General features: G+C 38.1%; 1 protein-coding gene across 1 annotated transcript in view; it reads left to right on the plus strand.

Annotated features, from left to right (window-relative positions):
- Positions 1-216: 216 nt before the first annotated feature.
- The window catches only part of SACM1L (SAC1 suppressor of actin mutations 1-like (yeast)), a gene marked incomplete at its 5' end in the record, with an annotated part of 19,533 nt that continues 3,903 nt past the window's right edge, over positions 217-15,846 (plus strand). The window contains 12 exons of the mRNA XM_010182185.1: positions 217-291; positions 2,783-2,910; positions 4,168-4,317; positions 6,144-6,203; positions 7,800-7,833; positions 10,534-10,635; positions 11,438-11,523; positions 11,712-11,798; positions 12,237-12,305; positions 12,398-12,477; positions 13,635-13,733; positions 15,809-15,846. The exon at positions 15,809-15,846 is cut by the window's right edge and continues 119 nt beyond it. Coding sequence (XP_010180487.1) covers positions 217-291; positions 2,783-2,910; positions 4,168-4,317; positions 6,144-6,203; positions 7,800-7,833; positions 10,534-10,635; positions 11,438-11,523; positions 11,712-11,798; positions 12,237-12,305; positions 12,398-12,477; positions 13,635-13,733; positions 15,809-15,846 — 1,008 coding nt within the window. The remainder of the gene's footprint in view (positions 292-2,782; positions 2,911-4,167; positions 4,318-6,143; positions 6,204-7,799; positions 7,834-10,533; positions 10,636-11,437; positions 11,524-11,711; positions 11,799-12,236; positions 12,306-12,397; positions 12,478-13,634; positions 13,734-15,808) is intronic.

Consider the following 15,846-nt stretch of genomic DNA (forward strand, 5'->3'; position numbering starts at 1 on the left):
AATCCCTAACGTTCTGTGATTCTGTAATACTTCCACATCCTTCCCCCTTGCCCTGCATCAGACTTTGGAATTCTGATGCATTGCTTCTTATACTTAAGAATAGCAAGACTTGAGATTTGACCAAGATGATTTGACAAACCTAGTTTAATAGTTTTCCAATGTAGTCATGAAAGAAGCAGTCTGAAATTCTGATGTTTTTTTCCTTCTGCTTTTCAGTTAAGAAAGATGTTCCCCCTTCAGCTGTGACAAGGCCTATATATGGTATTTTGGGAACAATCCGATTGGTGGCAGGTAAGGGATACAAAACTGTTCTCTTTAAAAATAATTAGGCAAAATGTATTGCTAAAGAAGCTTTAAAGACAAAAATAGTGTTTGCAAGAATCTGAGGTTACATTTCCATCCGTACGATGGGCTTTCTTTGTGGCTGCTAGTGGGTGGAGGTACATATATTGTTTATCATGAGTGTTCACATACCTCCTGAAGCTGTAGCTGCCCGAAAGGTAGGGTTAACTGACAGCTTGTGGAGTTCCAAGGAGCGCGTTTCAAATGTATGTAAAGAACTTCATCTACTTACGCTTCCTAACGGTTTTAATCTGAGCTGCGCAATTTGATGCAACAGTCAAATATTAGGGCATGAAGTTTGACTTCAAACCAATAATCTTGGTACGCAAGTAACTGAGAGTGACAGGGTGATAAGAGTAGTAGATGCAGCTCTTCAAGTAATGATTGCATTCTGACTATCCTACAAAATTCAACATTAAAAGGACAGACTGGAACAATGCTAAATTTTAGGGAGTTGTAGGGTAAGGTAAGAAGAAGCTGTCTACTTTTCTAAAGTATCTTGGTGGGATTTGGATCTAAGTAGTCACTGCCACAAGTAAACCTGATGTGTGAAGTCTAAGCATCCAGAAAAGTAAGTGTTGCTATTCAAAAGATCTTCTGTGGGTAGACTTTATTAGAGTTTGAGACAAATGTATTCTGAAAAATGATGTAATAAGGAGCGTGCATACTGAATAAAAGTCATCTTACATAGAAAGGATTTAAGTTCACGCATTGCAGTGTTCTCAGTTGAAGCTAAGTATCATTGTATTAAATGCAGTAACTTCTGACAGGATCTTAAACTACTGAACTTTATATGCTCATATTGTAAAGAATTGTGAGTCTTGTAAACTAATAGCAGTGTAATGGACACCTGTGTCTTAGGTACTTGACAGGACTTGACTGTTTTGAAACTGAACTGTCCCAAAGGGGAATTTTCACAGCTTACAGGCTTCGTAATGACTTTCATTCATCTGACTGAGTGTTATATAAAATAAAGAAGTTTGTAACTTATTTTAATAGCCCGAGTGGTTTTTTCCATCTCCCAAAGCTTTGCACTGATTGTTAATACACAGCTGTCAAACTTAAGAGGGTATCAGTGAAAGTAACTATGTAGCTAAGTGTTAGGCAGTTCACCATTACCTGTTTACTGTAAAACTTGTTCCATATCTAGCAATGAAGCATCTTTAACAAGCATGAATGTCCTCCTCCTATTACAGTATTAAGGTGGGGAAATTGCTGAAATAATACCTGGAGCTCTTGAAATCTCCATCAGAATATTGTGTACCCAAATAGGAAAAGACAACATGAAAATTCGTGTCTCATTAGCTGTATATATTTGTGTAGCATCTTTGTGGCATAGCTGTGGATGTAATATGCAGTTTTTATAAAGCATTTGGATGCTTCTGACATACCAACTAAAAGTGATGCTTAACTTTTAAGTGCTTGAAAGTTCCACCCAAATAAAAGGTATAACACTAGAGCTGTGGAGGAAAAAAAATAAGTGGGGGTAGTACTTGTTCTTTGACTACCTGATGTAATTGACCTGTCCATAAAACTTGGTGTATATCTAGGTCTAGTAGTAAATACAAGTAATGGTTAAACTTATTGCACACAGTATGAACTGTTTCTGCTTTGGCGTTTATATTTCTTTGAGTGCTTTAGTACAAAAATGTACTAGATATGTATCTTTGTACTTCTGCATGGCCTGCTCATTATTTTGCTTTATTGAAGTTGTAAGTAAGCATTTAATGATTATAATGTAGATGTGGACCATGAAACATTTTGATTCATCAATGTCCAATTTGCTGATGTAATCTTCGTCAAAACTAAGGTGACAATGAAATAAGCTTACAAATAAGACTATTTGTGCTTACCAACAAGTGTAAATTAATTGTCGTCAGTGAACTGTCATGATATTTTTTTGCATTGTTACTTAATGCAACCAGGAAAACTCTAGACTTTCTATCTGAAATTATTAAAACAAAAAAAACACCTCTTCCATTTTTTCCATTTTGAACCTATTAGGACAAAATTTTTTTCAGGATAAGATGAATTGGCTTTCTGGATTCTGAAGCATGCTTACTTTTGTGTATTTCCCACTTGCTCTCCACCATGTTCAAGACAATTGACCTCTTTCTGCATTTGCAAGCCTAAAGACTTTCAGGCAGTATCTTGTCTGAAGTAAGAGTAGCTGACACTTTTTTCGTGTCCATTTGCGTAATAACTTAATGAGTAGCTCAAGATCTGTGAGTTTACAGAATTGGGTACCTTAGCAAGCGTGTTTATTTCTGCTCCATCCCCTTATTGTTAAGAATGTAAAGTCCTAGGTGTAAGTTGAAGAAACTTCATTCTTTCATGTTGATTTCAGTTTTCTGAAATTTCAAATTTAGGCTGTTTTTCTTAATATGTGCATCTGTTTGTTTTGGTTTGGTTTCTAAGCTTTGCTTTTTCTGATTTATAGGCACCTACCTTATTGTAATAACAAAAAAGAAAAAAGTAGGGGAGATTTTCAGTCATGCAATCTGGAAAGCAACAGACTTTGACATCCTGTCCTACAAAAAGACCATGCTGCACTTAACTGATATTCAGGTAGGTGGTCTCATTAGGGAAGCTGGGGAGAATGTCGTCTTCTGTTGATCTCCATTACCACAAGGCCTAATTTGATGAAACTACGAAATTTAAGGAGTTCTTTGAACTATACCTTTTTCTCTGATTTGTTCAGGCTACTATAATTGATGCAATACTTGAGTATAGATGTATATATAGTTATGTCATTCAAGATAACAAACTTGCATTGTAGAACTTAAAATATTGTCCCCAGAGGTTGATCTGCATTTTGGGCATCTTTCTGCCCTCTGAAGATGGTACAGCATGGGAGGATGAAATGAACTGTCTTGCTGCATCTTTGTTCCCATTCCTAAATCCCGTATCAGCTTTCCTCTTCTGAGGACTTTCATGAAGCCTTCACTTGCCTGGCATACTGCAGAGGTGTTCTAGTGCTGCTTTGTAATAAATTGTGCAAATGCACCCTGTTACAAAGCAGGCTCCCTGAGCCAGTCTGCAAAAGCACAGTGCTCTTCCTGTTAAGTCTTTCTCACAGCTTTACTGCTCTGATAGCCCCTACAATAAGCTGCCTTGCTTATACCTAACTATCTGTCTTGCTTAGTTTATGGAATAGTTCAATTAAATAATTGCCCAGCAGGGAAGAATTGATTTTTTTTTTAAGAGGGAGGGAAAGGATGAAGATGACTTAAAAACAATACGTTGTGGATTGGTGAGAGTGGGTACGGATGTCTAACCAATGGAGCTGATGCTCTTCTAGGAAAGAGATGAGAACACAGATTAGTTATTGGGGTAATCTTGACAATAAGTTATAGCTTTTCTTTTGCATTGCCATCTTGTCTAATTTTTTGGGTTTTTTTGGCTTTTGTTTTGTGCTTTGGTTGAGTTATTTTGGACTGAATGGTTTTCAGGGCGACTAATTACTTCCTTTTTGGCTTGGAAGTTGCAAATATTAGTTTAATGTCAGTAGCTATCTCACAGGAATACTGTTCTCCGCTCTCTGAATGTTCTTGCAGAATTTGATTGCAGTGTGCTAGCTGCAGGTTATCAGTGAACCAGTATCAAAATTACAATCTTGCGGTTTCCTTCTTGTATGATAATCTCTGGATGATCTCATGTGTCGCAAGAACACTGGCAGAGTTCATCTCATCACTTCAAAAAGTAGTGGTAGCTTATAAGAATCATGATCTTTAAAGTCTCTTCCAACTCACACCATCTGATGATAATGATATTTTGACAGTGGTAAATGAGAGCTTTTCTGTCCTTTTTTTCTCCTCTCAACAGTTGCAGGATAACAAAGTATTTTTATCCATGCTTAGTCATGTCTTGAGTGTGGATGGATTTTACTTCTCAACAACGTACGACCTAACACACACACTGCAACGGTTAGCCAACACCAGCCCAGAGTTCCAAGAAATGAGCCTCCTAGAGAGGGTAAGGATTTAATTTTGCTTTGTGTTTGTGTCCCAGATATTGCCTATCAGTTCTGCATGGCTTAAGTTTAATTTGTGCAGCTGGCGTTTAAATGATGTCAGAACAAACTTATCGGAAACTAAAGGAAACTTCTGCAAAGCTTAGGATGATGTTGCTGAAATTAGTGGTTCCATTATACTTGAGCCTAAACCTCCCCCCCCCCCCCCCAAGGAATTAATATGCTAAATGGTAGCAGGTACTATCAAAGCATTTACGGTCCTCTGTTAAACTAGAAACAGCTTTACTATTTTAACAATTAATTTAAACTAGTGAAACAGTTTTACTTGTTGCTTAAATGCAAATTGTTATAATAGAACTAGCAAAAAATAGCATTATGTTGCTAAACTGTGTAATTATGCTATCTCTGTGGTCTTGTGAATTGAATTGTACTGGGGCAGTTTTCAGGAAGAAGCTGACAGCAGAAGGAAAAAGAAGGAAACAAGCAAGTTTGTCGAGTATGTTAAGTCAAGTTACAATTTGAGTTTGCTTCATTGGGTGGTTAGAATGAGGGTGCAAATTGCTGGACTCTAATGCTTCGGTACAAAAGTTTGTTGAGCACTGTGGAGTCTTACCAAAACTGTTACGGGTTGCAGCAGAGCATACTGGTCCACCTTTTCTTAAGTCTGATAGCTTGGGAGCAATGTGAAATTCTAGAAATGTGTGCAGATGTGATGTTAGACTTCTAGATCAGGAAGTTAGAAGCACTTACTGAAATCTGCTTTAAATTAGTTTTAAAAACTCAAAATAAATGAAATTTTGCCTCTGACTTCAATACTGAACACTTCTAATTGCAATGAGAAGAAGCTGCAGTATACCAGCTTAGTAAAAGCATGGTGATGATCTTGACTATCTCCAGATCATCTCTACAAGAGAAGCCTGGCCTGTGGCTGATGTGTGGATGTTTGTTGTTTGTTTTTTTGTTGGTGGTGGTGATGGTTTGTTTTTTTTTTTAAGATGGTAGATGGAAACAACCCCAGTATAAGGGCACCAAAGCATCGAGTCATGTTATTTTGCTAGTTCAAATCCTTCCTGCAGTATCTTGATCAGTTTCTGGCAGATAGTTGTACGTATTGTTTTCTGTTAGGCAAAGGACTGTTCCAGTGCAGAGCTTGAATTACCTCTCATCCTCAGCATTGTCTGCCTACCTCATCTTAAAGTTGAGATTTGTGCCATTCCCCAGAGCCCACACTACTTTCTGCAGGAAATGTCACTTTTGTGACTAATCTGGTAGTTTTCTGGAATGTGCTCAGCAACCTGCACAAGACACTTTTGGGGTGAATTAGGAGTAGGAAATACACAAAGTTGAAGAGGATCACTTGTGCACCTGAATATAAATACTTTTGTCTTTTAAACTACAAGTATTGTTTAACTTCCAGTTCTCAGAATTGTTGATTATTGCATACAGGACTCCTTGTTTCTTTACCTTCTGTCCATTTTAGTTACTTTGCTGCTGTTCTTAAAATTTTGGATAATCTCCTCAAGCTCTCTTTACTTAGGGCAAAGACCAGAATGTTATTCTGGTACTGCAGCTCAGTTGTTAATGGTTTAACATGTCTGAAGTGTCAGACAACACCCTTAAAGGCTGGAGAGAACTGTTCTTTTAACTTTTGTATTTTATTTTTATTTAGATTTCTAGTTGAGAATATGAATGATACCGATGAATGAAGGGTATTCCATCTCTGTTCACTTAAACTTGTGTAATGCTTGGATACTGTGGTATTGCTTTTATTCTGAATTAAACAGAACTGACAGTCTCTAAATGCATGTTGGCTTTTATCTTGCTGCAGGCAGATCCACGGTTTGTATGGAATGGGCATCTTCTTAGGGAATTTGCTGCTCAACCAGAGGTAAACACTTTGTAATGATTATATTAATACAGAACAAATACACCTTTGCTATAAATATACAACAGTTTCCTGTAGTTCTGTCTCTTATTTCAGACAGTGTAATGTGGCTGTTCATCTCCTAGTTTTGCACAGTTACAGTCTTCTGCTTTCAAACTTCCAACTTTGTCGGTGTCCTCAGTAGCACATAGAATAAAGCTGACTCTTTGGAAATGGCTGCATTTGAAGAGACTGTGCTGATATAAACCAAAGGGAAAGTTACACTGCACAGCATATGCTTCTCAAGCTTTTTGAAGTTTAGCTCCTTATTTATCTTTAGGTATAGGCAAGATTCAGCTCAACACTTTTTTCTAAGACTGGCCAGCATCTTTCTCCATGAGTTTGAACTCAGTTTGTCTAGTGAACAGGTGATAAAGCTGATTATTAAGAGTAATACTGACTGTTTAGGTTTTTTCACTTTATTTCAAATGAACACTAGCACAATGCCATTTTTGAATACACTTAGTCCAGCAAGTGCAAGACCATGAGCCACAGCTGTAGTGTCTCAATGGCCAGACAGATCTAAGCCCCTTCCTGCTAAAGACTTGAGGCATGTGTTAAAGTTCTCAAATTGTCTGCACTACAGCAGCCTTTTCTCTCTACCAGCACTTCTCATTTATCAAAGTGAATGACGCACTGCTTCTATTTCTGTCTCAGTAACCTGTGGAGATGTGCTCTTACATTAGACAGCGCTGTTCCAAAAGGCTGTGCAGTGCTTCTGGAATGTGAAGATAGGAATTAGCAAAAGGCTGTTGTGCATATTCTGGAGGCATGGTTTGGATATTGCTATGCAAAATAGGGAGGTATAGTTTGGATAGTGCTATGCAAACAAAGCTTGGGAAATGAGAAAGAAGCTGTGGTGGGAACAGCAGAGAAAGCCAAGTCTGGTTGGTGAAAACAGATGTAGGAGGCAAAACACAAGTTGAAGAGGTAGATAACTGATATGTGAGGGGAAGTGTGACCTCATATTGATTATAGGTGGCTTGCTATAGTGACAGGTTTAGGTAATGTGATGTGTTATTTCTGACTTCTAGGATTGGAAAAATTTAATTTTAATTGTTCTTGAAAGACCAAGTTATTCAGGAGTGTCAGGATAGGGAAAACCCTGGAACAAGCGTTTTAAATATTAATCACATGGAAGTATTCCTTACTGAAACCCTGTGTTGTTTATTGCTTACTGTCTCTGCTCACATCATGCTGTGGAGGTACAGAAAATACCATATCAAAAGGTATTCAATGTGTATTGCTTTGTATATGGCATGTTTGTAGAAGAGTAAATGCCATGTATAGGATGACAAAGCAACTTAGATTTTTTTTTTTGTCAAGGTCTCTTAATTAGTATTTTTCCCTGCTACTAATAAGGGTTACATATGTTGCTGTTGTCTTTGAACTTCTTTTCTCAGAAAGAATTACTGCACCCTAAACAAAAAGTAAAGGATAAAAAGTATGTAAACTACTAAAAACAAAATAAAAAAACCCTTCTAGACAAAGCATAGTCACTCACCTTTTTTTGGCTGCCAGCGTTTAATATTTTTAACACGTGTTATGTGTGTATTTCAGATCCATAGGTTTGCTACACCTGTGATGCACGGATGTATCCTTTTATGTTGTAAAGCTCAGTGCTGAATATGGCAACAGCAAAATGGTTGCTGATGTGGCTGCTCTACTGGCTCTGCTGGCAACTAGAACAGAACAGTGTCAGAATTAAGCTGAAGTTTGTTCAGATATGAGCATTACATGTTGTTTGACAGCCCACTCGTATTTTAACTCACTTGAATATTCTGCTTTTAAGGCTTAATGTATTTAATTTTACAGACATAATTTGCATAACTGTCTTTCAAGGGGATTGAAGGTTAAGATGAATATGGCAAATGCTCTCACATCAGCTGTAGTACTGCTTATCTTGCTATAAGGATACCTTCACTTAGCATTTACTTTGGATGTAAAATAAGGGAGAACAGTTTTGACTTGAAGGAGTGCTTATAGATGTTCCTGTTGGTGAATAAATGGATAAGGAGTTCTACTGAAGGCTTCTGGAGTGCTCCTCCTAGGCAACTGCTTTTCCTGCACCAACGCCTTTTGAGCAAAGCAGTCATTAATTTATTTTTGAGAAGGGGTATATACTGTGAGTAAGCCTAATGCTTTCTGGAGGCAGTGTTCCTCATGCAGTGTGTGATCAGCAGCAAGTCCCAGGTACTCCTGGACTGGCAGTATGAAAAGGACTGGCAAGACTGGACAGAGCCACTTTAGGCCACATTCTCCTTAGTTCCTACATTGCAAAGGCCCCTCAGGTGTGTGCAAGGAACAGCTTCCCGGCTGGTTGGAGCCTTCTGGTAGGACTGTCAGCAGCTGGTCAATCTCCAGCCCTTCTTTCCTGTGACTTTATTTAATGGAAAATGTGGTGGGAGGGGGTGGAGAGGAGAGCAAAAGGGAGCTGTCAGAGCAACCCAGTCCTTACCCTGCGGGCCTGGGGTGGAAGAATCTGGGTGGATTGCAATTAGCAATTGGCAGACTGCAATTAACACCTTCCTCTGTCCTATTTTCACTATATTAATAATTAGCATAAGTAATGTATGTTTTGCTGTAATTCTGATACTAACCAAACACCTTAGAGAACCCAGGAATTTAAAGAAATGGGTTTTTTAGTGATGAAAATGCTAGGAAGAGCCCTAAGCAGATCTGTTGCAGTGCAACTAGCAGTTATTTCAGTAAAAATCAAAAGATTCTCCCTACCCCACACCCTTCATAAACCTGTATATGCACTGGGGTTGCAGTCTTGCAGTGATAAGAAATAATGGACTTCCTTGGGTAATCAAGACTTTGATCATCTAAAGCCTAAACTACATTTAGTATTTCCCTCACTGCTCAAAAAAAAAAATCCCCTTCTAAAGAACAGTAAATTATGTCTTTCCTGGGTTTTGTGTGTAGGAAGTAGCCAATATTGAGTTGCCATTTAAGTTAGGACAGAGATAGCAGACAGAAAAATAGGCTGATTGTTGCTAAGCAGTTAAGTTTAGAGGTAACCTTTCTTTGCAGGAAACTGTTGGCTGTACAAGTGTTGTAAAGGGTGTAGGACCTGGCAGTAATTTTCAAGGGAAGCAGAGGAATAGGTCTTTTTCAGTCTAATTTACAAGTTGTGAGAGCATTCTGGATTATATAGGATCAATTTGTATCATATTCCTTTAATTTTACCACACAGTACTAGCACAAATGCACACATAAATCAAGATGTTCCATGTATGCAGTCAGTGTGCTCTTTAATGTAGCTTAGGTGCTCACATGCAACACAGCTGCTTTATGTCCTATTTGAATAATAAATATAGGATTACATAAAATGTGCTATTTAAAAAAAAAGTTTACCAACCTTAAGTGAAAGTGTCTAGATTCCTCAAAGAACAGAAGACTGTGGTATGCTGATACTGCAGCTTGGAAAAATGACTATTTTAATCTTTTGTTTGCTTTAAAGTTGTAGGTTTCAGTTTTTAGGGGCAAAGACTGAAAGCCTGTGAATCCACCTGGAAAAGTTATTCACAATGAATGCTGGTCTCCAGTGGACTTGGTAGTTTACTGTAGTTCAAATAAAGGCAAATGTAAGCAGCACAGAACAAGACTTTAAAACTGAAACTAGCTGTCAATGCCCCCGGTTGCTGCTCAGTCCCAGGTTATGGTGTCCCTGCCACTTTATGAAGCCAGGCTGAGCAGGAAAGCAATCTTACATAAGAAGCTCCCACTGGAGACTTCGTACGTGCTCATTCTTTTTTTTGGCATGGCTTTGAAAGCCAATCCACTGTACTGCTAGTCCTGGCATCTGTAAATGTGATGTGTTGCACTTACAAGTGCGAGGTATAACAGCCCATGATATTCATTCTTCTAAAAGCCTAGAAAAATTTTTGGAGTGGTATTTTTTTGTTAAAAGCAGTAGGGGCAAGAACCTGTTAAGATAGCTTCATAAAACTACAGAATGTAGTGTGTAGTACTGAACAGAATGTTAGAAGTCAGTCCATTTACTGATATACAGAGGATCATAAGACCAGATTAATCATCTTTAGAATCCCATTTTCTCAGTTACAGCAGTTTTAATGTGTGTTCATCAGTGTTGTCAGCTATAGCCTGTTCTTTTCTGATTCACTTACTGATGCTAATATTAAGTTACTCTCTCAAATTTAATGTTCAACTGTTACTGGTGTGAGATGTTTACAGTTTCTCTGAATGTGCTTGCTCAGTTCCTTGATGTTTGATACATAAAAATATCCTAATGAAATTTTGAGGTTTTTTCCTTAGCCTTATTCATTAGTTATCACTATGCACTCTTGTTCTATTAATGGCAAGTGTTTTGACTGGCTGCTTGTTTCCAGAAGAAGTTGTTTCAGGGCTGGTGTACGCTACTATGTTAGAGGTAAAATAACAAATTGATTAATAATAATAATAATAATTATTATTATTATTATTTGCATAATAATACGAGTTCTATCATGTGACGTACCTTTAAGAGTAATTGCTATGTAATGACTTGAACAAAAAAAATGCTTATAATAGTTTGTCTCAAGAGCTCCTTGCTTCAAAGAAAATATTAGGAACATGTATGAGGAACTGAAGCATGCTCTGGTATTTACTGAAACTGACTCTTTATTCCTCCTAGAGATAACTGCTAAAGTTTTTTGTAGGGGTTTTTAACACTACAGTTTTTATTGGAGTGCAAGTGTGTAACAGCCCTTTTGGCCTAGCAGTAAATTCAACTAAGGGCATCACTGGTCCTGGCAGGGGAGCCCTGAATAGTGGTGTCCTCTAACTTTTTCAAGTTAAAAGGTGAACAGGAAGATGGGTTTAAATTACTTTCTCTGTTCTTAGTCCCAGCAAACAGGCTTTTGAAGAAATTTGTCTGTTTCTGCAGTGCCGTTGCTGTTGAACTGTGCATATTTCAGTGTCAAAGTGCTTGTATTTTAGTTTGTATTATCAATATCTAGGACTGTAAATATCAAAATGTGTTAAGCACAACTGTGCTTATTCAACTTAAATGTAGTACAGATCATGTTAAACTTTTCCAAAGGTGTGTTTAATTTACCATCTTCGGGCATCTCTGTTGTATTTTCATGCTCTCTGGGAGCTTAAACGGAAAGGGTTAAGAAGCCTTTTGCTGATCCACTGTTGCTGTTCTGTAGGCAGTCTGAGCTGGTTAACAAGGTCGTCTTCTTCCCTAGGTATCGATTCAGAAGGTCATGCTGCTAACTTTGTTGAAACAGAACAAATTGTGCATTATAAGGGGAGCAAAGCATCATTTGTTCAGGTAAAGTCAATGTAAGGAGCTGCTTACTGGCCTGAGATACATGGATAGCTCTGTCAATGTTTCTAAACATAGATTTTTATATACAAGATGTACACGTGCACAAATGAAATAATTCAGTCTGCTTTATTTTTAAATGGCAAGCAAGTTTGTAAGTTTTGTAGTTTAAAACTATTTCCATTCTTTTGCAGACCCGTGGATCAATTCCTTTCTTCTGGTCTCAAAGACCAAATCTCAAGTATAAACCAAAGCCACAGATCAGCAAGTCAGTAAATCATGTATGTGAGTGTTTGTTGTGTCTTGGGGCTTTAATATATTTCTGGGCTCACGGTTGTGTGATAGGGTCAGAAGAATAAAAATCAGCCATAGTGGATTGAGTTTCATGTTTAAAAGGTAGAAGCAAGAGACTGCGTGCCCCTTAAGATGAGTTCAGAGCCTGAAAAAGATCCAGACATCAATAAGAGTAGTTTGTCTTTGGTTCTTGATCGCAGCAATTTTAGTAGCTGCACAATATTTGTTATCTGTGACTTCTTTGATAAGAAGAGCAGAATGGACTGGGGGGATGAAAATAGAAATGTATTAGCACAATAGAGAAAATCAAACAGCTATAAAACTATCTATGCGTTGTCATCAAAAAGATGGTTATAGAGATTTCTTGTAAATCACAGATCTTAATAGAAGCATACTTCTGTCAACATATTTCCTTTGTCTTCTAGATGGATGGCTTCCAAAGACATTTTGACTCACAAATAATTAGCTATGGCAAGCAGATGATTGTGAACTTGGTATGCTGTCACTTCTTCATCCTGAATAAGCTGTTGCTCTTTTAAGCAGGCTTTTGAGTAATGCTGTCTCTTTTCTTCCTTCTTTCTCCCAGGTTAACCAAAAAGGTTCAGAAAAGCCTCTTGAGCAAACATTTGCAAAAATGGTAAACAGCATGGCAAACGGAATGGTCAGGTACGTGTGAAGTGAAATTATACTTTTTGTGTTAAGTTGAGCATTGCTTCTGAGACCCAGAAAGTGATCAGTTTAGCCTTTACCAACTGTCTGACTTGTTTGTTTTTCTGATGTAATGTGCATATAACCAGTGCCCCTACCTCAGAGCTCACATTCTAAGTAGAAGACCAAAAAGCAAATAAGAGACAGAGAGGAGACAGAATAAAGAAGGTTGCTCAGAGGCAACAGTAATGCCAGTATTGGAGTAGTAGTATGCTATGAGTACTGTGGGGATCTTCTGCGTTTTGGAGAAAAAGAATCATTCTCTGTAGAACTGGCTTCTGGGAAAAGGGCTTGGTTACATTCCTGATTTAGTAAGGGAGTGCTAAGAGTGAGTAAAACAGTATTAAGATAAAGGAGGAAACAGTAAGGGGAACGTATAGTTTAAATGTCTGGACCACAGTGGAACAATGACCCAAGAGAGTAAAGAATGCACTTTAATCACAAGAGAAATTCCATCTCTTTGTGGGAGTCTTAGCACAGTGCAGAATTTTACGATGTGCCTGTGCTGCATTCACAAACGCTTGGGGAGGGGCAAGCATCCAGGTTCCACAGATACTTACCTCTAGCTTCTCCCTGGAATTGCTGCATAGTATTCTTGTCACTCAGGTATGTCAAAGGACAAAATCACCTGTAATCAGAAAAGGTATCTTCTTTTAATAAAGATTCACTTCAGTCTAAGCATAACTAAGGAATTGCAGAGTATAATCAAGATGCCCTTATAAATCCTGATGTACTTTGAATTTTTTCCAAGTTTTTTTTATCCTTGTGTGGTGCCCTGCTGCCACCTTCACCAGAGTAGTTAGAGGTGTCTGTCTCACTTCTGCGTGCTTCTTTTACTACCGTCAGGGGTGTGTTTGTGTGTTGTTGGTGTGTAAGTGTGGGTTTTTCTTTTGCTTTTGTGAAGACATGACTGTCACCATGCACACAAGGGTGCAGCCTCAAAAGGTTACAGAGCACTGACAAAATTCACAGGTATTTGCTGGAAGCCATCTCTACAGAAAAACAAACCCACTGTCGCTACCTGTTTTGTGGATCAGCCTTTTCCTATGGGGTTTTTTCCTGAGACCTTCACTGTACTACATATGTAATCTGAAGACATTATTCTCTCTGAACAGGTATATAGCATTTGACTTCCATAAAGAGTGCAGTCGGATGAGGTGGGATCGACTTCAGATTTTGATGGATCAACTGGCAGAACAGCAAGATGAGTTTAGGTAAGGCTGTGCAGTTTTTTCCTTCTGTACTGTTAAAATGAGGCCCAGTTTCTCATAGTTTCTGTGTTGTCTTAAGTTTAAGGCAGAAAAACAGACCTGTAATTTTCTATAAAGAAGATGCTTTCATATGCATTAGTGTTTCCATATCTCTGATCTCTTGCTGATACTAGGTGCAAGACCTTGTAGTAGGTAGGATGTAGAGCCCTTTTCATGTCCCAGTAAAATGGTTCTGAGAATGGTAGCAACCCTGCATTGCGGCTCAAGAGCTGCCTTTGCGCCTTTGGGTAAAACGTTAGACAAAGAAATGAGTGTGTATACAACTGAAACTATTTAAAAAAAAGTCTCAGTATGTGGTACTATTTTTCATCCAAGAGTGATTCCATGTGGTGTTGACAGCAAACTGTTCTGCTGCATAGTGTCAAAGACTTAATGCTCCTTTCACAGCCACCTGCTCTCTTTATAAGTGTTTTCTCTGACACATTTGTAGCACCAAACCTTGGCACTGGCACTGATTTTTAGCCTTTGCTAACGTAAGTAACCCACAAGGAAACAAACTCTCATTTTTAGTCATAAAAGTAGAATAAATGTCCAAATCAACTTAAATCTGGGTTTAGTTCCACGGTTGTGGTGTTTTAAGCACTTCTTGGTCTTCGCTACTTTTAGATATGCAGACTGTTAGGGAAACAGTTTACTTTGTTCTGCTTTTCTCATTGCTTCCTTCCTGTTCCTAAAGTCTTGTGCCTAGACCACAAAGCAGATCAGCTAAAACATTACAAAAACGGTGGTGGTATATATATCATATCCTAAAAAAAAATGAGGTGAGCTGCAGACTAGAACAGGAATCCTGTGAATGAAATCTCTTGCCTGGAATGAAGACTGTGGGAATAGTACAAATTAATCAGATGACAGTGAATATACTCCACCCACCATGGAAAAAAAAGCTTAAACTGCCTGAAGAGCGGAAGAATAAAATGCCTTTGAGCACTTCAAATAAGGAGAAATAAGCATATAGGTTGCCTATGCAGCAAGGATACTTTATTCTTAGTGAACCTTGTTTACTGTCACTTGCCATTGGAGGTTCCCTCAAAATGAAGAAAAAGAGACTTATGGCCTCTTTTAAAATCCTAAACCAAGATACAAAAATGAAGGCTCTTCCTTAAGATTAGGTTGGCTCTACCTTGCCGCCTTTTGCTTCGTCTGACATGACTATTGCTTAAATAGGAGCAGAGAAGTCTGAGTCCTGATATTCTTACAAAATAGTTCTGCAACCCTGAGGGAGGTAAAGAACTCTTTTTTTTCCTATAGGTTAAATGCAGTTGTGAAAGACCTGTCAGAATATGGTCTGTAAATCTTCAGGCAATTAGAAGTTTAATGCTGTGGCAGAAAGACAAGTATAGTTCTGTCCCATTCACACATCCAACTGATAACTTTATCAGGATATTTGTTTAATCAGCTCAGTTATCAGAATAAGATGAGCTGTTTATCAATTACTAGAAAGGCCTGGTTTAGTGGATTAAAAAGATTGAGGTAACAATTAGCATGTGCAGTTGCAAGAGGGAACATCTAGCTCACATAATTGAAAGAAGAATAAGTGGGACAGTAGCAGGTTTTCAGTAGTGGCCTTGAAAACTTAAATACTTTCCTGGAAGAAGTATGTCTGATAGATTATGTGACTTTTTATGAAGTGGTGTGGCTGGATTGAACCAGTTAACCAGGTATATAAAAATCTGGTTACTTCTGTTGTTACTTTGCTGATGATCTGGATATCTGTGGAGGAAAGACCCTATAATGACTGAAAAAAATAAAATGTAAGTCACCAGAAGCTGTTCTTCCCAGTGTCACATAACAACAGCTGGTTGGCTGTCTACTGCCCTGAGATTACTAAATGTTCATATATTGATACCATTTTCCAGCATTGGAGGGGAAGAATTCAGGGAGGCATCAAATGTTCAAAGACCTGGCTAAGAACTCTTGGCCCAAGACAACTGTTTTGTTTGCTAGAATATTTGCTTCTGAAAACATGTGGTTTATGTGGACTGTTATCTATAAATACTTAGGTGGATTATATGTGTTAGTTATTTTCTAGTTGATTCCGATGGTAAAATAGTGACTC

Source organism: Mesitornis unicolor, unplaced genomic scaffold (genome assembly GCF_000695765.1).
Source record: "Mesitornis unicolor isolate BGI_N332 unplaced genomic scaffold, ASM69576v1 scaffold54673, whole genome shotgun sequence".
Taxonomy (NCBI): Eukaryota; Metazoa; Chordata; class Aves; order Mesitornithiformes; family Mesitornithidae; genus Mesitornis; species Mesitornis unicolor.